The sequence below is a fragment of the Magallana gigas genome, chromosome 8 (genome assembly GCF_963853765.1).
Source record: "Magallana gigas chromosome 8, xbMagGiga1.1, whole genome shotgun sequence".
Taxonomy (NCBI): Eukaryota; Metazoa; Mollusca; class Bivalvia; order Ostreida; family Ostreidae; genus Magallana; species Magallana gigas.
This window is the reverse complement of record NC_088860.1, coordinates 29301760-29324128: the sequence shown is the minus strand read 5'-3', so window position 1 is coordinate 29324128 and position 22369 is coordinate 29301760. Positions and strand designations below refer to the sequence as shown.

Sequence of the window (22369 nt, the reverse complement as noted above, 5' to 3'; positions counted from 1 at the left end):
GCAAACAGATTCTCCAATCCAGTGAATGAGTTGCAATGCATGACGGTCTATAACGTGTTTACGATTCAACAAACGCACGTGGTATTTGTCTGTTTTATACACAATATTTAATTGCTTGCCGGAATTTTTGTATATCTTGATTTTTACTTTAGAAGGTGATAAAGGAAAGATTACGTACCATTAACTTTGTTCCATGCTCACATTAAAAACACTGTTGTTTTAGTTGATTAATTGTTGCTTAAAAAATGATCAGTATCAACGACTGACAAACATACGCATACAAGTACAAACATATTTTGATAAGAAAAAAACATCACATTTGTGAATTGGTGACTTTTTCATTGTGCACTAGAAATAAATACAGGTAACTGTACATTTTTAACATACGTGAATAGCCACGGTAGTAGAAATGCATAAATATACAAAAGCAGAAGCGCAAGCTATATGCAGCATAAAGTAGTTTGTCCGTTAAGCATTCTGATGAATGTCCCTGAAGAAAAATATCAACGCACGTTCTACTAATGTTGTCCCAAATATGGGGTATTACGTGAAAAAAAACCAAGTATTCACTGCTTTTAATTCAATAGGACGTACCTCTCTTTTAAACATTCACAATGGGGTATTTAAATAGGTTGATATAAGTCCTCAAATGCAATATTTTTTAAATATGAGCATAGAAATTGAAGTTCAGACATAATTGTCCATATTACTTTCATAAATTCTGGAAAATCATTCAAAATGAATTTCCAAAGGACAATTCAAAATGGTATATATTTTTAATACGCTTTGTATACACCGACACTTGTAGTAGCCCACAATGCCTTGCAACTCATTCACCTGATTGGTTTGTCAATAAAAGTAAACATATGCCTAATTTAGTATGCAAATTTATGCCGACGTCACAAACTATAGTGGTCTCGACCTGTTACATGCCTTAATAATTGTGAGTTAACAGAAACAAAGTGAGATTATTTTCTACAGAAGTTATCTCTCTTATCAGAGGGACAATCCACCTTAATTTCTTTGGTCCGCAATATTCACGACAACGATTCCTGGTTTTATGGCATGAAAGCTTTCATATAAATCGGCGACTTTTTCACTCCCGGTATACGGTCCTTACAAAACACTAGGTATAAAACATTCCGTGCTTTCCCTAGGTTATAACTTAATTCGTAATAAATAGCATCGTTAATTATGTTCCGATATTCGGTAGTCAACATGTTCTATCTAGAACGCAGTTCGCAATTCAAAATTTAGAATTCAAATTTGGGGCCCGCTTGCCTTATATGCAATTGAATAGTGAACTGTGTTCTATCTAGAACGAAGTTCGCAATTCAAAATTTAGATTTCATACTTGGGGCCCGCTTGCCTTATATGCAATTGAATAGTGAACTGCGTTCTATCTAGAACGCAGTTCGCAATTCAAAATTTAGAATAGAACGCAGTTCGCTATTCAACAATTTGAATTGCGAACTGCGTTCTAGATAGAATGCAGTTCACTATTCAATTGCATATAAGGCAAGCGGGCCCCAAATATGAATTCTAAATTTTGAATTGCGAACTGCGTTCTAGATAGAACGCAGTTCACTATTCAATCGCACTAAATTTTGAATTGCGAACTGCGTTCTATAGAACGCAGTTCACTATTAAATTGCGAACTGCGAACTGCGTTCTAAAAACCGATTGCCTTGGCTAGCGAAGATGAACTACGTGGTCATAGCCTGTTTACGTTTTGTTTTATAGATTACCAATTTGTTGTTTTTTTTTCTCAATCAAGCTTCGTTAATGAATAATCAACGAAAATTCCTCAAAATATTCAGGAAATCGTCTGAATTTTTTGGATTTTACAATATTGCGCATTACATTCAAGCTAAATCACGGGAGGTTTCCACAATATCACATTTGCATGGATAAACTTGGAAACGATAAAACAAATGCGTGTTAATTTGCATTGGAAGTTTTTATTCTTTTAATCAAAGAAAATACGGGAGATAACTATAACACAGTGCATTTACTATAAAAAAAAAAAGTTCAAATGTAAACATGGTGTGTAAAAATAGGGACGCATATACGTCCCTGGTAAAAAACGTTGTTGAAAAAATGTTGAATTTTGCAGTTATAGAACTTGTCGAAAAAAGGTATTTACAGCTTCAAAATGGTTTGTTATGAATAATTTGACTGCTATTTTCAATGCAACTTTATTAATTTTCTCCAAAATCGTTTTGGAGCGATTCTGCCATTTTCTGCTACATTACGGTTAATATATGGGAGGCATTTTAACTGTGGTGAAGGCCTTTCCCGAGCGTGTCGATGTATCTATTTCGTAAATGTCCGATACCATATGCAATGTCAACCCGTGCACGCACGGGTCAAAATCTAGACTAAGTATTTTCCTATGTAAATGGTCATCTCCTCTTGTATTCTCGTCCTTCTCCCGGGAATCATGATTTGAAACAAACTTGAATGTATACAACTTGGGATTGCTTCCGCTCGACTTTCAGCCTCCCTTACCAAAAGTTTTTTGGGAGAGGTTTAAAAAAGATTTTTCTATATTCATATTTAAAGTCAACACCTCACCTTTCCCCCCCCCCCCCCACCTTACCCCCGCGCAATCATGATTTAAACAAACTTAATATTTACACTGCCTGAGGATGATTTCACGCAAGTTTCATTGTTTTTGGACAACTGGTTTTTCAAGAAGATTTTTAAAGTTTATTTTATTTATTCCTATGTAAAAATTCACGCCCATCCTCCATTATAGGTCTACTCTACCAATTGGGATCATTATTTACACAAAGTTGAATTTACACGACCCGAGGATGCTTCAACACAAGTTTCAGTCTTGCTGGCAAAATGATTTTTGAGAAGATGATTTTTAAGGAGTTTTAACGTTTTCCTATGATATAGTTCAATCTCCATTGTGACCCCACACTACCTTCGGGAATAATGATTTTAACAAACATGAATCTAGACTACCTTTGATTGTCTCCATACTTATTTAGCATTCCTTGCCAAAAATAAAAAGATTCAAAACCCTCTCTGTTTTCTCCTTTATTAAGTTTCAACCTTCTCCCATTGGGGCCTCATCCTACATGTACCTTCGAGGATTAATTGGAGAGAAAAAAATTAAATCTACACTGCCTGGAAATACATGTTTGCCTCCACACACGTTTCAATCTTAATAGCCAAATGGATTTTGCATTTCCCGCGGCCGGTGTCCATGATTTGAACAAATTTGAATCAACACAACCCTATGGTGCTTACATATAAGTTTCAGTCTTTTTAGCTAAATGGTTTTTGAGAAAAAGATTTGCCTCTATTAAATGCAATATTATATATATATGCACCATTCCAAAGTGTGTGTGTGTGTGTGTGTGTGTGTGTGTGTGTGTGTGTGTGTGTGTATTTAAATTATTCCTATTTTATAAACTTCCAAATGAAAATGAAATACTGCGCTTACCCAAGGAAGACCACTTTATTAAATTATTTAAACCAAAACTTAATCGCATTCAGTGAAAAATTTATTATATGCATGTGATATAATTGAATCATTTGTAATATTTGCAATTAAGGTAAGGTTTGCGGCTTGCATTTCTAGAGGTTGTACCAAAGTTAGATACCATTTTGTTCACTTTACTAAAGTCTTTTTTCTCATGAAATTCAACTGAATTTTGCCCGTCCCGTTTTATAACTACAAAAGGTCAAAGTTCATGATTTGCAATTTTCATTTTGATAAAATGTAAACAATTTCGTGAAAATATGTACATTTTATTTGTGACTATTATGGGGGTTATCTACATGTATGCTTAAAATGTTCGAAAATAATATCACTATTAATATCATGATTCACTTTTATTAATTTCTGATGAACTATCTAAAAATAGAATAAAATGCAACAACAGTCTTAATTTTGGACTACTATTATGTAAACGAAAACATCTTATTTGAAACCTTTCCAAGTCCACCGATTTCAGGAAAAACGTATCTTAGAATATGTGTAATCTGATGTTTCTAAAACACTATTCAAAACCATATGATGCGGATTTCGTTTTCGTGGAAATTGATAAAATGCTTGTGTCCTCTTATTTTTTCATTGATACTAAAAAAGCCTGCGAAATAAAAAAAACTGAAATCAATTATGACGTCATATACATTTTGACGTCATAACTGAAATAAAGGGTAGTTGGTGTTACGTCACAATGAAAATGTGTGAGTTATCTCCCTGTAACCGCAAACCTTACCTTAATATAATCTTGGCGGCTTTTTGCTCTGTGACTCTAACTTTCCGCTACTTTAACGTTATCATGACGTCACAATGAACTTTTGCTCACTGACGTTACTACATTACATATTAGTCATTTGTACATAACTGCTAGTCTCGTTCAAACAGACGCTCGGCTGTCTCCGTAAATCTCCGACGAGCAGAGAGTCTCGTAAAGCGTCACGTTAATGTTTGTAACGTCAAAACGAGGCTTACCAAAATACTGGTATTGAAACTAAATCAGCGCCTCCTATCGGTAGCGGTTATCAACGTGACTCTTTACCAGACTCCCTGCTCGTCGGAGATTTACGGAGACAGCCGAGCGTCTGGTTGAACGTGACTTACACAACTGCCTGAAGATCCAGGAATGGCGAAAATGTTTGCAGTAAATAGGATCAATTTGAGATTTTATTCTGGATATTTATTATTTTTAAATTATCTAAAACTGTGCCGATTTATTTTTTGTTGTATTGGGAAATTATATCGCATAGCCCCCTAACTCCGTCACTACCCTAACTCCGTCACTTTCGGCAAACTCCTCGCCGTTTGAAATCAAGTACGATTATGACGTCATTTTTTACATGTCAAAAATCTTTAATCAAATGTCAACAATTTGCAACGGTTAAATTTAAGAATGTGTCAAAAAATAACAGAATTAAACCTTGTTCATTTTATGCACCATTAATTGTGTGAAATCAGCTAAAACTTTTTCACGGGTGCACTAAAAAATCGATATTTCTGACATGCGGGCCCATTCGACCATTTTGCCTTATACAGGGTATAGATATCTCCGGTATATCGCTATTTAGAATATGCTACATTTCTAAAAATGTAATAACTAAATAAAATAATAAGTAATATATTAAATAATGATATAAAATATTTGAAATATGTAAGGACGGCATCCATACATTCTGAAAAGGCCATTGTGATTGTTGTTACATGGACCCAATTTTTATTCTGGCGATCATTTCATTTCGATGAAATTAAATACAATTTAAATTGTGTGCACCATTTTTACTTATTATAACTTGGCCTAGATACAAATGGAGTTTTAACAAAATTGTTAATGTGTCTTCATTCCCTGCCATATCATAGAGCATGTGGGTGACGGAGTTAGGTTCATAAGATATAATAAGCACGCGTGATAAACGCCGTATTCAGAGAGCTGTTTGAATAAAAATGAAAATATTTTTGTTAATAATTGCGTGGACCCTGAGGTCCACGCAGAAAATATATAAGCAAGGTTAAACCGGATGCAATGGGGAAAATTCAGCCTGTGCATGAGCTAGCCTGGTTCCTGTGCGTAATGGGTAGCTCAGGGAACCAGGCTAGCACACATTTATCTGAATCGGGATCGGGATTCCGTGCCATATGCACACATAAGTTCAAAGGCGCTGTAATTGTAAAGTTGTCGGTAAACAGTACAGAAACAAAGTATTCCTTTTAAAGAAATGATTGGCATGTGATATGAACTATCAGTATTATGAAATAAGTTAATGTTATGCCAAAACTACAACATGCATCAACTAGCATAATTTGCAATGTTTTGTTGTTTTCCGAATACACATGTAACTTAACTTTACTTTTATAGTAGGCGAGGCTAGAGAACTTCCCGATTAATTTTTTTTAAACATTCAAGTATGATTGAATAATTATGTCACTGTATAAAAGTTTAAATCTCAAGAAAAATGCATCAAAATATGAACTTTTTAATTAATTTACACAAAGCTGTCACTGCATAGTTAACAAAGTAGTGCGAATTGTAATGTGTGCGCAAATTATAGTAGAATTCACCGAATGCCTGATACTATACATGCAAACTTCATTCATAGATAGATCATAATTATTTTAGAAGTTTGAATCCTTTAAATTCTGAGATAAAAAGTCAGGGCTATACATACATGTATACGTAATACAACGAACAAATTTAGTGGTTAAAAGCAGAGGGCTCGAGTTGGTGAAATCTCTGATAATCTTAAGGCTTTCACGTTTTCGTTGGAAACACATGCAAATGGTCCACGTATTGTAGTCCTTTTTTAAAGGACAGCAACTTGTTTTATAAATTATATTGTTTCAGATTATATTTAGTGATTGCAAATGATAAAAACCACAAAAAATAATTAACAGAGAAACGCGGGAGGGTTTCTGCTTATGGTGACGGAGTTTGGGTATTCGGGTATATATATATATATATATATATATATATATATATATATATATATATATATATATATATATATATATATATATATATATATATATATATTATATATAAACATTTTGGTTTTGTCTGACTGTTATGTGTCGTTTTATGTTCTCAGTCGTATATCAAATGTTTTAGTGAAATTCTTCTAACTTTTTAGACAGAACATACATGATATCTATAAATGATATACATTAATTTTAAATAGAGTGTCAAATAATCAACATAAACTTCATCGTTTCTAGCATGTTTAACACTTTTATCAAGTACAGTAAATAATTTTCCATTTTCCGTTCCGTTTTTCATTCCGCGTTTTAGCAACACCCAACTAAAACTTTTACAGCAGTCTAATATAACTATACGAAGAATCCATATCTAAAGAAATTTTCAGGTACAAATATTATTTTGAATCTGATTATAAACAATATTTGTGTAGAGTTTTAAAGGTAATGCCGTGTCGACGTGCAGGAAAGTTGTAGCGTATTTGTCAATATCACTTAAGTTTATCTAATATTGTGAATAAAAATGATATGTACTATTTGTTTGCCTAATTTTATTATTGTTTATTTGCTTAAGTTAATTCATAGTGTCGGTTCAAGGACTTTTTTGATAACACCTTTCATTTAAAAAAGACATACACGTGTATACATTGCAAAAACAACAATAACAACAAATAAGGTAAGTCACTCCGTGTGTTAAATAATGAAAAAAGAGAAAATTATTTTAAATTTTACCTTGGGGTAGTATCAATCTCTCCATTACATCATTATCAGAAGTTTCACAGGCAAACTCAAAAACGAAAGTAAAGAAATCAGTATCTTCTAAAAATAAATTTGTGTCGCAATACCTCATAAATAGATATTGCTAAAACACGGAAAGGAAAACGGAATGGAAAGCGAAACAGAAAATATTTACTTGGGAAAAGTACTAGTGTTATCCAAGCAAGAATCGATATTCTAAATTTTTAATACCTTTTAAGATTAATAATATGGGGTACTTTTGAAGCGGGCAGCTTATCAATGTATTTTATAGCAAGAGTTATTCCCCTTTGATTTATTGATTTTTGATAATTAAATTAATGTTCCCAATAATGACCAATAAGTTTGCTAATTATTTTTATACAATATTAAATAGTATATGTAAATAAGGTGTTTTGCATAAATAGTTTTAGATTAGGTTGGATTGATTTGTTTATTTTTGATTTCCTGTTTTTAGATGCTATGAATTATTCTAGGCCGGCACATATATAGGGACAGTGTCTATTGCGTTATGAAGAACGACTGCTTGGGGTTAAAATTGAACAGGTACAGCTAGATCGAGTGTGTGGACATCCCTGCTCTATCTAATATTCGTGTTTTCTAACCTACGATACAGAGTGTGCGGTCATCCCTGCTGTGTATCGCATTAGTATAAGTGTGCGGTAATACTTTGTAATACTTCCTATGTATATATACATGTATTAGTTTGTGTTTTGTTCTATACTATTCATGTTCATGACTGTAGTATGGCTTAGTCTTATTTTAAATTACATTAAAAAATTGTCAAATATATGACTAATTGGAACCCCCACCCCCAAACAAACTCAAATGTAAACTGCCCCCCCCCCCCCTAGTTGTCGAATGATCTATTAAAATCAAAATATTATTTGGGTGTCTAAAAACTTTTAGAAACTGGTAAAAAATGTTATTCTTAAAAAAAATTACATTACACCTTGCATATTTGACAAATGATCTATTGAGATATGATCAGAGGTCATATTTCTACCTTGGGATCAATATAACTCGTACTCATTGACTAGTTAAAATTAATAACAATAAATGATTCAAATTATAAATTTTTATACTCCACATTCACACCCCACACCCCCAATCTAACCTGGTTCTAAAGATTCAGTCTTCTTAATACATTCTTACATGTGTACAATAGCATCACTTCTTGATTGCTTTTTCTCTCCTGATGCACATTGACATTTTGGAAATTGCTTAATTCAATTTTTAAGATTTTTAAACAAAAGTTATATGCATGTGTGTTCGCCTATTTGGGGCAATTGTAAAGTCTCCTAAACAAAGCAGTGACATCATTAGGCTAGAAATTACTTACATGGATCAAACACTACTGTAACATATGAATAAGATAAAATACTTGATCATGTCTAGTTCTAGAATGTCAGGGTGTCTCCAAGGGGGCATAATCTATATACAATTTTATGCGCAATGACACAAAGAGCAAGAATAAATTATATGGTTTAGGGATGAGGATCTCAGATCTCAGAAGTTAACAAAATATACAGTGTATCATCATTTCATATTTCATAAAGGCGGGGGGGGGGGGGTTAAAGACAACACCTGGGGGTCATAAGTGTACTTTACACCATTTGATGCATAATAATGACATTAGAAGATATTTTGTATTTTCCTGTTTCGTGGGGTCAGAACAGTCCCATAAGGTCATGACCTACATTGTATTTGATGCATTATAATACATTAAGAAAGAAATACTCCTTCCTTCCTCATAAATCTCATATAAAAATGATAAATGTCTACACTTACTTACATGTAATACACAAATTTAATAAGAAATTGTTTATACAGGGTCAATATGGGATCAACTCAATAGTGCAAGAATGACAAATGAAAAAAATAACTTTTGCAACTAAAATGACAGAAACTTTACCAATGCGATAGGATAGGTAACGATGATAAGCTTATTTAAATATTAAAAGATGATGATACAGTATGCTAGCTGTCAAAGGGAGATCACATTTAGAAAGTGAAAGTAGAACTTATGTATGCTAGCATCTCATTATATTGTGCTACTGCTACTATACATGTATTATGCTTACCTATATTGGTCAACATCATAATGATAATCCAATTAAAACACAATAATGAATTCCTTTAGCTGATCTTAACTAATCCTTTTCTGCATATGGAAAACACAGACATGTATGTCTACACGTGAACCGGGCGATCTTATCGAAGAGCTGGGTAAAACTAGTACCCGCTAATGAGACCTGCAAAACTAGTACCCGCTAATGAGACCTGCAGATCGACCTGTGTTGTGTACGTAACTTCCGACAAAGATCAGTTATTTGTAACATGCATGTATTTTTATGACCTATTCTTCAAATCCACTTGCACTATTTTGTTAGGTAAATAACAGCTAGCTTTAATTTAAGGTGGTGCAGGACACCTGCATATTGTGATGTATAATTCCTATTGAGATAAACAATAAAGTATATTAAATATTAATTAAATATTTATCCCCCAAATAATGTTACCTAACATTAAAGCAATGGGTTAGAGCGTTTACATGTCCAAGGTGTATTTTTGGTAATTTTACAATTGATATAAATGAATTTTCATGGGGAGGGGGGGGGGGGGGGGTCTGGACTCCTCACTCCCACCCCTTCTCTAATGATGTACATGTAGGCACACAGAAGCAAATCTAAAACCGGCAACCGCCATGGGGAGGGGGGCATAATTTAATTTTTAATTTTGTTTGTAATAATTTTATAGACCATTATACTTTCTATGACATGAAATGTTAAGATTATTGCATTAACTGAAAATTCACTGCAAACAGTTCAACCCCAAATTGCACATAAAGTGCTGCTCATGTGTATTACCATATGGGAAGGGATCTCATCCTTCATGCAGTTATGAAAATTATAATTTTTAAATGTATTACCGGAGGTTGCATGTGGCCTTCATTTTTAATTAAACTGGTACAAAACAGTGTTATTTAGGGGCAAACACTTGGTGCGGGTATTACTGTCTAACGACAGCATCTAGTTTTATAATGGTGTCTGTAACAACTGATTTGTCATAAATTCGGGAAACTCTGTGTATAACAGTAGTTGATATTCTGAACCGTGATAAGTTCAAGCAAAATGCAATGGATCTAAGCGTAAATAGAGTACATGTATAGTGTTAATGAAGAGATCTAATAAGTAAATATATTGGGTGTGCTCATACTCAGTCTGAATTAAACAAGATTATTTTTTAAAAAACCCCCAGAAGAATAGATACATATACCTTAACTTCTCTATTCTGTTCATGTTTCAATTTAAGTGAAAAAAAATACTACTTTAGTGGATTCGATCCAGTGACCACAAAATCAAAAACCTCCGCGTTACCACTAGGCTACGCATCTAACATTTTCAGCGGATGCATTTTCAATATATATGGCTATATACATGATTGTAATAGAAAAGACACTAATTGAATATTTGTCTTTATTATCAGTACGAAGACCACGTTAAACCAAAACTAATTCAATGTAAACGTGTACTACCATACCTGTAGAACATAATATAATTTTAATCGGATGTCTTTGGTTTAGTGTGATTCAAATAGTCAAATATCCAATTTTTCATCGCATACTAACTACTTTCCTATATATCCCTAACAAAACTTGAATATTTTAATGACATCGTGTAAAATAATTAAGACTCTTAGAGCATGGTGATTGTGTAATTTGCGTTTCTTTGGTTATATTTTAACTAAATATTGTATACTAGTAATATTGAAAATGACCGATGTTTGCAAAAGGTTATATATATTTGAGGCCAAATTGTATATTAAGTGCGCTATACCTCTTTATAAATCTACAATACTTAGAATAACTAGATAGGTCAAAAAATCATACCTATATCAATCATTTTGGTTGAAAAATCGAATTTAATAGCTATGTAAAGAAATTTCCCTCCTGTTGACCTCGTGACGTCACTTTCGCTGAAGCCTCGTTATCGCCGAATCCTGTTATAATATAATATTATTTCATTGCAAGTATATATTTTGATGCAAACTACCACCTACCTGGATACGCCAAAGCGTGTCCACCATCTTACTCTCATTTTTGCCATTTCGGGCTTGTTTATTGAAAATGAAAGTAGTTTCATAATTTCACACGTGTTGAAAAACAAAAGGTATAAGCAGTTACTCTGGTGCAGGCATTTTGCAGTTTATTTGCAAAAAGTCTTAATTTATAAGTATAGAAGTTATATATATGTTGTTTATGTTGATTGGATAATTTCGTGTTAAATGTGTGGGATATTTTTTGAGCCCCACCTTCTGCTGCATTTTTGATAATTTACTAAATGTATTTTAGAAGTGTTAGGTATAGTTCTAGATTAAGTTTTCTTTATTTTCATCCCATGTAATTTAATTCTTGTGTCCTGAAGATGGATGGGACTGGTTATCCCGAAAAGAGATATAGCGCCTTTTCCCATTATTTCGCCTACATACGTGTTTGAACGGAAAATATCGGTTACTAAATATAGATACAGGTACCTGTCGCAATTCGAAACTTAGGTACTGATTTTATCATGGTGTCTTTAACCACGGTTATGTCATGTATAAAAAAAACATGCACTGAGAAATGATTACATGTATATAGAACTTTGTTAATAAAATCAGCTGATAATCACAACTGTGTTAACTTTCAGAAAATGTTATGATTTGTTTTAGTATACAAAGAGTATATATAGTGAAAGCGAAGAGATCCGTTTATATTGGATGTGCTTATGCTCAGAATTTAACAAGGGAATTAAAAAAAAAATTATCAGATTAGATATATGTAATTCAAACTCTATTCTTATCATGCTTTCTGTTAAAATTTAAAAAAAATATTGACTACTTGCTGTAATCGATCCAGTGAACGCAAAATCAAACAGACCTACGTGTTATCACTAGACCATGCACATAACACTTCTATAAGAAGTATCTTTAATATTTGTGGCTATACACATGACTGTATTAGAAAGGTCAATAACTGAAATTTTGTCTTATTTTCATTGGAAAGACCAGGTTAACCCAAAATCAATTCCATGCAAACGTGTACAATAATACCCTTAATAGAACATAATTTTAGTCAGATTTCTTTGCTTAAAGTGGTTCAAACAGTCAATATTTAACCTTTCAGAGCACACTACCCTTTGAAAATAAAGTGGTTCAAACATTCAAGCATTTAACTTTTCAGAGCACACTACTTTCCTATATATCGATAACAAAACCTGAAGAAATTAATGATTCGGGTAAGACAATAAAGATTCTTTTAATATAGATATTTCGTAATTTGCGTTTCTTTGAATATATTTTAAATAAAGAAAAATATTCAAAATGTCTGATGTTTGCAAAAGCGCTATATTGGAGGCAAAATCATATATTAAGTGCGCTATCCCTCTTTGACAATTTTGATTGTTCGTGCCGTTAGCCATTTATAGTGTTTCATATATTCAAATGACTGGTTAAGTGTTTATAATATTAAGTTTCAGATGTCAAATGTTGTTAAAGGGGCATGGTCACGATTTTGGTCAAATTTTATTTTTCGATATCTATTGTTTACAATGCTTCAGTAAGGCAATTCTAATAATTAAATAAAATTTGAGAGTGATTCGTAGAGTTATGAGCAAGATAAAAGGCTCACAATTTTTTGTCATGTAAACAAGGCTCGTGCCATGTTTTTGTTAACATAGGTTCAATATATTAGTAAAAAATCTTTTTTCCAGCTTATTTGCCTATCTTTTTATTTATTTTAGGCATGGATAAACAGTTCCTAACGTTTAACACATTCGTTTAAGTTTAAAACTGAAATTTTTACTTCAACATTCAAATTGTAAACAAACGCTCTGTTTACAAAGCGAAAAAATTCAAGCTATGTAACTCGCTTATAAATCAACAAATGACACTCAAATTTCGGTTGCCTATTAAAAATGCCTTTCTGAAGCATTGTAAATATTAAAATCGGAAAAATAATTTTTGACCAAAATCGTGACCATGCCCCTTTAATTTTATTTAGTGCAATAGATAGATAGATAGATAGACAGATAGATAGATAATATAAACATAACACTTATTTCATTAACCGTTATTAAACCAATTAGAATCCTTCATCTTTCAATGGAAACATTCTTCACCATAAAACGTTTTCATTGAACAATTTAATAAGGAATGGTATTCTATGGTCGAGAAAAAGGACCCTACTTGTAAAATAAGTTGACCTTGGGTCATCGTTTAATCATATAATTGGGGTCACTTTTCTTCGTTACACTAGAATTTCTAGAGAAAATATAAATGTTCAAAACAGACACTGCAATTTTTTTTAATATCAGAAACGCTCATGCAGTTGAGCCAATGTTTGAGGTAACAGGTAAACTTAAAGAACAAGAGGCCCAGAGGCCACATCACTCACCAGAACAACAATAGCCTAAACTCTGATCCAATCAGCATTGCAGTCTCAAAATCAAAATATTTTGACAACTAAGTACAGTAGATCTTCCTTAAAATATTTTTAAAAATTTGTCAATTTTCATCCACATATTTTTATGATAAATACCAACCCCTTTTTGTTGCTTAAGTATTTGTAAGAATATTTTTCTCTATTAATATTCCTATATACCCCCCTTCCCCCCCCCCCCCCCAAAAAAAAAAAACAAAAAAAAAACACTTTTCTCTAAGGAATCATGATTTGATCAAACTTTAATCTGCACTGCAACCTGTGCTTTTACACAAGTTACTGCTTTTTGGAGTGAACACTTTTTCAGATGATTTTAAAGATTCTCTATATCTTCCCATTTAAAATTTTCACCCCCCCCCCCAAATGTGGCCCCATCCTATCCCGGGGATCATGGTTTAAACAAACACTGAATGTACACTATCTGAGGATGCTTCCAAACAAGTTTAAGTTTTACGACCAAATGGTTTTGAAGAAGATTTTTAAAGATACCTCTTTATATTCCCATGTAAAAATTCGACCCCCTATAGTGGCCCACCCTACCCCCAGGACCATGATTTGAACAAACTTGAATCTACACTACCTAACGATGCCTCCACACAAGTTTAAGCTTTTCTGGCCTAATAATTTTTTAGAAAATGTTTTAAAAATACTCAAAATAAATCATTCTTAATTTTCTCCCCTGTAAAGAGGGCGTGGTCCTTCATTTGAACAAACCCAAATTCCCTTTACCAAGTGATGCTTTGTGCCAAGTTTGGTTGAAATCAGCCTGGTTCTTGAGAAGATGATAATTTGATGATAATTTAAATAGTTTACAACAACGACAATGCACGCGCATACGACAACAGACAACGGACAAATTTTAATCAGAAAAGCTCACTTGAGCTTTAAGCTTAGGTGATCAAAAAGGCAGAAAAAATTATTTTATTAGGAATGTTTGCTGGTGAATTTGGAAATTCCACCTCTACTAAAGTTAACCACCATAACTGATATATTGTCTGAGGATCCCCTGTAGTATGCCTGTAAAACTAGGCTTTTTGCACCAAAAAGAGGTTCATGAAGGCGATCTTTTATAAAGTCTACAGCCTCTTGATTTGAGAATACATCCCAAAGTCCATCAGATGCCAGTATCATGAAATATGGCTGAAGGAACTTAAGGTTGAACGTCAGTATATCTGGATCGGCAATCACCATTTTGGTATCCTTCAATGGAAAATCTCCTAATGCTCGAGATGTGGCTAGCACTCCTGCAACACGCCAGACGCCATTGAAACTGATAAAACCTCCAACTTCTTTGATTCTTTGACGCTCCTTTATCTAAAAAATGATCCATTATACAGTCTTAATTGCATGTGTTATATAGTCAACATAATAAATCATTGTGTAACTTCAGTATCAAAAACTCTCTCTCTGTGCATGCAATGGATGATGAATTATGATATTTGTAAAGGTTATTCATGTATAACATTTATTGCAATTATTTCAAGTTACTGATATCAATAAATTAAAAGAAAATCAAATAAAATTTATTACACTTCATTTGCAACAGAGAAAATAACAACAAATACGTGCATTCGCATCTTTTCACCTACATATTTGAAAACTGCCACTTAATCTTTTATATTAAAATTTTATTCAAAGCAAAGAAGAAATTATTAAAAATCATTATTACAAATCAATTTCCTTTTTAAATTTATTCTTATTAGTTTCAAGGCAATTGTTATTTGAAGATCAATCTTAAATTTTTGTTTAACACAGTGCTGTCTATTAAAATTAGCCGTGTCAGCCTATGATACTGCTATTTCTATAAAATTGACTTAATAATCCTGAAATACTGAAATTGGTAGTCAAAGCAAATCCCTTAGAACCTGCTTCCTACAATTCTATTTAACAACTTTGTTTTGTTCCTTGACCCGTTGTAGAAAAATGCGAAAAAGAACAGTAACAATGACTTTTGCCAGGTGGAGCAATGTTTGATATCAAAATTTTACGTCTTTACATCGTTGTTTAACTTGAATTCATTAGCATTTGTGTTATGTTTCCGAAAATGTCTTGGTAAACACCATTTTTATTGAATATGTACCCAGTATGTACATTCACCATGCATTTCTCATTTTAAATGAAACTTGAAATGCTACAAGCTCAAACAAGAATTAAGGGAGACACCAATGAACCTCCTACCCATTTTCCCCAGATTTCAAAATCTTTTAAATAGGTCTGTAGCTGCGCATTTCGACAACAACTGTTTTAAGTGATTAAAATGACATTGTCCTGTTCTTGTTTGCATAATTTGCATACAAAACACCAAGTAGAATCTCACATTTATTGCTTTTTGTATCTTTTGGCAACAGTTTTGGCCAGTTTCAAGCAGAATAAAGCCAGTTCAAGAAATGTTTACATTCTTTTCCTCAAATGTACAAGATGACCGCACATTCCTCTTAATTACTTAATATCACTTTGTTTAATTCTACTTTTCAGAAAACGTAGATTTTTCTGTAAAGGGCAAACTGATTCAGCTTTTTTTTAAAGACTAACCTATATTGGCATTCGTGATATATTCTTTGAAAAAAATTTTGACCGAAATTCTAAATGTGTCATGTGTGAACATTAATTCACGTAGTTCTCGTCAAACGAAAATTTGCGGCGTTAACACTAAACGGTCGCTTTCTTTTGTCCTTTGCAAACACAACACATCCATACTTCTTTGGGTAATCTCTCTCTTTTAAAAAAAAGCATATTTTATGTTAAAATATGTAATCTTTACACATTTCAAATTCTTGGAGAGAATATCCCAAAATAACATTCATTTAAAAAAAGTAAAATAAAGTAGGATTTGCATAAATTACATCATGTTGCTATATTCAAACCCATATTTTGATAAAACTTAGTGCATTTCAAACATTTTGCACCAATTTTTATGTGTAAAGTAAATGTAGCATTGAAGCTGTTGATAAGTAGATTTTAAACATTTTCCCTATACATTCCTATATCAAACTTTGAACCATGCACTACTGGGGCCCAGTTTTAACAATTTAGAATATACCCTTAGGATTTTAGACCCTACATCTTAGGATGCTTGCAAACTCACAAACTGAAGCATTGTAGTTCGCGAGTTGAAGAATTTTAAACATTTTCGCAATACATTTCTAAGTTATACTTTGAACCCCTCCTCGGGCCGCAGTATTAGTCAAGAGGTCACAGTTTCAACAATTTAGAATCTACACTATTTTGGAATACTTGCACAGTAATCCCACAAATTGTAGCATTTGACTAAGATTTTTGGTATTATTTCTATGTTGAACTTTGAACCCATTTTGGGGCCCCAGAATTAGTCTGGGAGTCACGTTTCTAACAACTTTGAATTAAAGAATGAATTTAATATTAATTAGTTTTATACGATATAAAATGGTTTGGGGCAGTTTACGCGAAGCTTAAAACTAATAAATATTGAATTCATTCCTTATAATTTAATTTTTTTCTTGCTATCAATTGTTGATAAAAACAGTCATTTGATCTATAAAATGACATCAAATTGTAACGTCATGCGGATTGATACGTTTTTGACGGCAGACTTACTATGACGTAGGCAACATTCTTTATACGATATAAAATTAATTTTTCAACCAATCAGAAAGCGTGTTTGGGAGTTGATCTTAATCAACTCTCCTATGCAGTTACTCTGGCAAACCGGAATTAAAACATTGTTTGGACCTAAGCACTTATCATCACTGCTGACAAGACTTAGTTCTTGAAAATGATCGATAAATTCAATGTAATGTATCTGAGATTAACGGAGACAGCCGAGCATCTGGTTGAACAAGACTAGAGTTCATTATTGCTTGGATCCATACAATTTTTGAAGTATTTCGATTACTGATACATAGTTTGATGGAATCAATTTTATTTTAATTATTACACAACATGATTCATATGGGGTTTTCGAAGTTCTTGTCGGAAAAGAATTCATATTATAAAAATGTGCGTAATTCAAATACAAATTATAAACTACTTGCCAAGCAAAATAACATATTGTTGATTTTAAAATAAATAATAATCGATAAAATCAACTCTCGTCAGTACTTCAGTACTTTGATGTTAAAGAGACAGTACAGCTGAAAACACATGTGTGAATAACTTCAGACTTACCCATTGTTTCGTTAGAAAATAAGAAATAACGTTGATTGTAACAGTTTAAATAGATTAAAATCCCTTTCACGTACCTAATTAATGTAATTATGAGCTTCCGGAAATTTAAGAGTCGTACAAACCGGAATAATCTTGTACCACGTGGATTTTGATTAACAATAATTGACACGTGCTGAAAACTACAAGATATTCGCCCGACTCCGATCATCGTGGTATACGAGGTAAAAAGGACTCTCTAAACGGAACACATGATCACTTTCTCGATAATCTACTTATGGTTTTCCAATTTCGGTTCATTTTAAAATGAACAGACATAAATGAGTCAAATAACTCCTCAAGGGGCCTCATTTACAAAAATAATACTAGCTTGTAGTCAACTCCTCTGATAAGCACGCTAATTACATGCTTACAAAATAATAATTATGGTTATTTTAAAAACTTTGAAGTAGAAAAGACATATTTTTATCAACAAACATGTACAGGAGAATATTCGCGAGCCCTGCATGTGTTTTGTTTGCACTAAATAAACATGCGTAATAGTATAGAAGGCTGACCCCGTAACACGTACGATGTATTTATGTGATAGGTTATACTTAATTATTAATTTTAATGAAATAATTAGACTTATTTAATGGAGAACTTTGTAATTTTCTGAAAGTTTATACATTCATGAGTAGTACAAAATACCGAACCCGATCAGAAAATTTTTTCAAGTCGGTTTTTTGATAAGATGCACCGTACTGTCTCTTTAAACTTTGCATCCCTCTTTGGGCTTAGAGGACACTGTTTCAACAATTTAGAATTCACACTATCTAGGATGCTTGCATACTTATTCTACAAATTGTAGCAGTGTAGTGTAGATATTAAGAAGACTTTTTTGTAACATTTTCCCTAAAAGTTATATTTCTTTAATGAACTTTAAACCACTCCTTAGGGCCCTAGTATTGTCAGGGGGTCACTATACTTAGAGGTTTTTATTGTTAATACTGTCCTTTCTGAAGCAGTGGTTTTTGAATAGGAGATTGAATACGAGATTGTGAATAGGATTGTAAAGACACACACTTAATATTAAGATAAGATATTATTTACCCTTTGGAAAGGATGTAGCTCTTCATTTCAAACAAGTAGAACCCCCTTTTCGTAAATTTGCTTTTAACCATGTATAGTAAAATTTGATCAATCGACCCCAGAGAAGTCGAAAATGTAAAATGTTTACAGATGGACAGATGGCAAAAAGATGGACATAGACACAGATGGAATGTGTGATTCTTGAATAAATCTAAAAAAAAAATGGAAGAAGTATTCAAGATAAAAGTTTTCTCTAAACCTTTTATTGACGGTATAAATGAACTGGCAACTTTATATTTTTACAGCCTCAATTTTGTTCTAGATGATATTTTTTAATGCATTTCTATAATGAAGTTACATGAATTCATAAAAGTACTTGGTCGCCATATAAGCTTTGATCTCTCCTTAAAGCTGACATGAATTCTAAAAGCATTTGGTCGCCATATTAGTTTCGTTCGCTCCTCTACTGCCACTGGGGTATATATACCGGTTGAGAAAGTTTGGTCGGTTGCTTTGGGACACGTCGCTCACCTGAGCAACAATAGGTACATGTATGATAAATCAGCTGAACGGAGTCATAATACAAACTATCTGGACAATGTAGTTTAATACAATTAGATCCTGACTGTATAAATAGAAATCCGGTTCTTTTTACCCTGGATATTTCTTATGTTTATAATCAAGTCCATTTTCTAACAGGATGATTCTATAGCCATATCACCTGGTGAGCATTGCAGTTCTCAAAAAGATCGTAAACAACTGTTTATATATGGAATATGAAACTACACCAAACTCTGAACTATCTGAGGATGCTTCCACACAAGTTTTAGCTTTTCCGAATAAATGGTTTTTCAGAAGTCAGAAGATTTTTTTAAAATATCAGCAAATTTTAAATAAATCCTTTTTATCTCCTCTTGAAAGAAAGTTTGGCCCTTCATTTTCGCAAACTTGAATCTCCTTTACTCAATGATGCTTTAAGCCTAGTTTGGTTGAAATTGTCCCAGTGGTTCTGGAGAAGAAGTCGAAAATGTAAAAAGTTTACAGACAGACGGAGACGGACAAACGCCGGACAAAAAGTGATCAGAAAAGCTCACTTGAGCTTTCAGCCCAAATGAGCAAAAAAAAACCCACCCCGTTTCTAAAATCCATGCGATCATTGACATTGCTTGATCTGCCACAGCGCGTGGTTGCGCATGTGCCATGTTAAGACATACACAGGAAAACGGTCTACTATTATCGAGAATATTTGAAGTATCTGTGCTTGGATTTCAGTCTTTCTTGTTTTGTCGTTCATTTGATATTCCTTGCCAGTGTAGTGGTTGTCATTATTTTTGTTCAAAACGCGTTTCTACACATCCAAGGTAACATGTTCGGATGTATAAAATTCCTGAATGCTGTGAGGCATGAATAGTGCTATCGATTTTATTCATGTATAAGGGGTGTAGTGATGAGCAGAACAATAGAAATCGACAACTAATATGGCGGTAGTCGGATATAAAAGGGAAATAATGCGTATTTATGAATTCTTTAGATGATAGCTCACGTAAGCGCGGGAATTAACACTTTACACATTATTATGATAAAATGCTTAATTTGTTGAACCATTATTTATTTCATTTTTGTAAATACTTTGTCTGATTTTTTCCTTACCTTATTTTTTAAAATTAAAATAAAAACCAAACTACATTGTTGGATATTTAGAGGAGCGGACAGGGATGAAAAATCTAAATTGAAAAAGATAATACATACATGTACGTGGCCTTAATCCTGTTTTTTGAAGCTGACTAAAATCAAAGGCCTGAAGGGCCACAATGGCGTCGAGATGAAGTTAATTTGAAGAGTAAAAACCTGAATAATTTATTTTAAAAAGTCAAAGCCTGAAGGGCCACAATGGCGTCGAGATGAAGTTAATTTGAAGAGTAAAAACCTGAATAATTTATTTTAAAAAGTCAAAATAATCTCCACAAATCAAAAATTCATATTTTATTTATTTTTGTTATTTATGGTTTTCCTTCATTGATCACACGTACATTTAGGTACTATAAAAGATTTTAAAAATCCTTAAAACAAAGTATGATTCTGTAACTCTAAGTAATGTTTTTACTTAACATGAGACCAACTTTTCTTATTGTTTTGCTGGAGATCAATTATTATAAAAATTGAGTCGAGCGGTCAATTTAACAAAAATGAAATTTAATATGGATTTTAAGCAGTAAAGTAAAATAATAAAAATATCAAATTGAATTGTGATTTTTTTTTCACAGAAATCATTCTAATTTGATTATCGACCATTTATTTAGAAATTGTTATCAATTATACTTACTTTTTAAAAACAAATATAAATACATTAGCCGACTACTTAAAAATGAATTATAATTGTGTTTTTATCACATAATTAATCAAATTACAATTCATTACATATTGACTCACAGAATTCTTAAAAAGTTTTGAATGTTAGTTAAAAATCTAAGTTTAGAAATATCTTAGAAGTTTAAAAGATTAGATTTTTTCTCTCTCTTTAAATAGAATTAATTAGTATATTAAAAGTATGATTGTATTTAATTCTATATACTATATACTGCTGATAAACACTCTTTCTCTTAACTATCAATTTGATTTCAAAATCAAATGGGTCCAAATGATACGGGTCGAAAAGATCAGGGGAAATAAGCATCCCGTGATTTAGCGTGAATAATATGCGCATGCACAAGATTGTAAAATCCAACAAATTCAGACGATTTCCGGATTTTTTAAAATGAAATTTCGTTAATTGTTAATTAGCGAAGCCTGATTGAAAAAAAAGTTACAATAACCACTATAAGATTACAGAATATTTTTTCATTGCAAGTATATATCTAATCGAGACTATCCATGACTGATCCGCCAAAGCGTGTCCACCACCTTAGAATAGAATTCCTGGGTCCCCCGCCGGTCAAGCAGTATACTAGTATCGAGTCTATCGACCAAGGCTGATTTAGGAACTTGACCAAGGTATTAGTGGTATAAATATATGGTATAAATTTAATGAAAATCCGTCAAAATTTGTAGGCATGAGAGCGCTTACAAGGTCAATTTTTGGATAAAACGGAGTCATTATTGTGGTCAAAGTCCCATAACTCCAACAAAAAGTATCGACCAATGCTGATTATCGAACTTGACCAAAGTATTAGTGGTATAAACATATGGTATAAATTTAATAAAAATCCGTCAAAATTTGTAGGCATGAGAGCGCTTACAAGGTCAATTTTTGGATAAATCGGAGTCATTATTGTGGTCAAAGTCCAATAACTCCAACAAAAGGTATCGAACAATGCTGATTTTCGAACTTGACCAAGGTATTAGTGGTATAAACATTTGGTATAAATTTAATGAAATTCCGTCAAAATTTGTAGGCATGAGAGCGCTTACAAAAAAGTGTGACGGACGGACGCACGGACACACGGACCCACGGA

At 32.7% G+C, this 22369-nt stretch overlaps 2 protein-coding genes across 4 annotated transcripts in view; both read right to left on the bottom strand.

Moving 5' to 3' along the window:
* The window catches only part of LOC105337492 (uncharacterized), a 29788-nt gene extending 22461 nt beyond the window's left edge, over nucleotides 1–7327 (bottom strand). For both annotated transcript variants that reach the window (XM_011442220.4, XM_011442217.4), the window contains exon 1: nucleotides 7202–7327. The gene's annotated coding sequence lies outside the window, so the exon portion shown is untranslated. The remainder of the gene's footprint in view (nucleotides 1–7201) is intronic.
* A 6228-nt stretch (nucleotides 7328–13555) lies between these two features.
* LOC105337500 (protein phosphatase 1L) overlaps nucleotides 13556–22369 on the bottom strand; it is a 40605-nt gene continuing 31791 nt past the window's right edge. For both annotated transcript variants that reach the window (XM_034471257.2, XM_034471256.2), the window contains one exon: nucleotides 13556–15020. In XM_034471257.2, coding sequence (XP_034327148.1) covers nucleotides 14631–15020 — 390 coding nt within the window. In that variant the 3' untranslated portion in view covers nucleotides 13556–14630. The remainder of the gene's footprint in view (nucleotides 15021–22369) is intronic.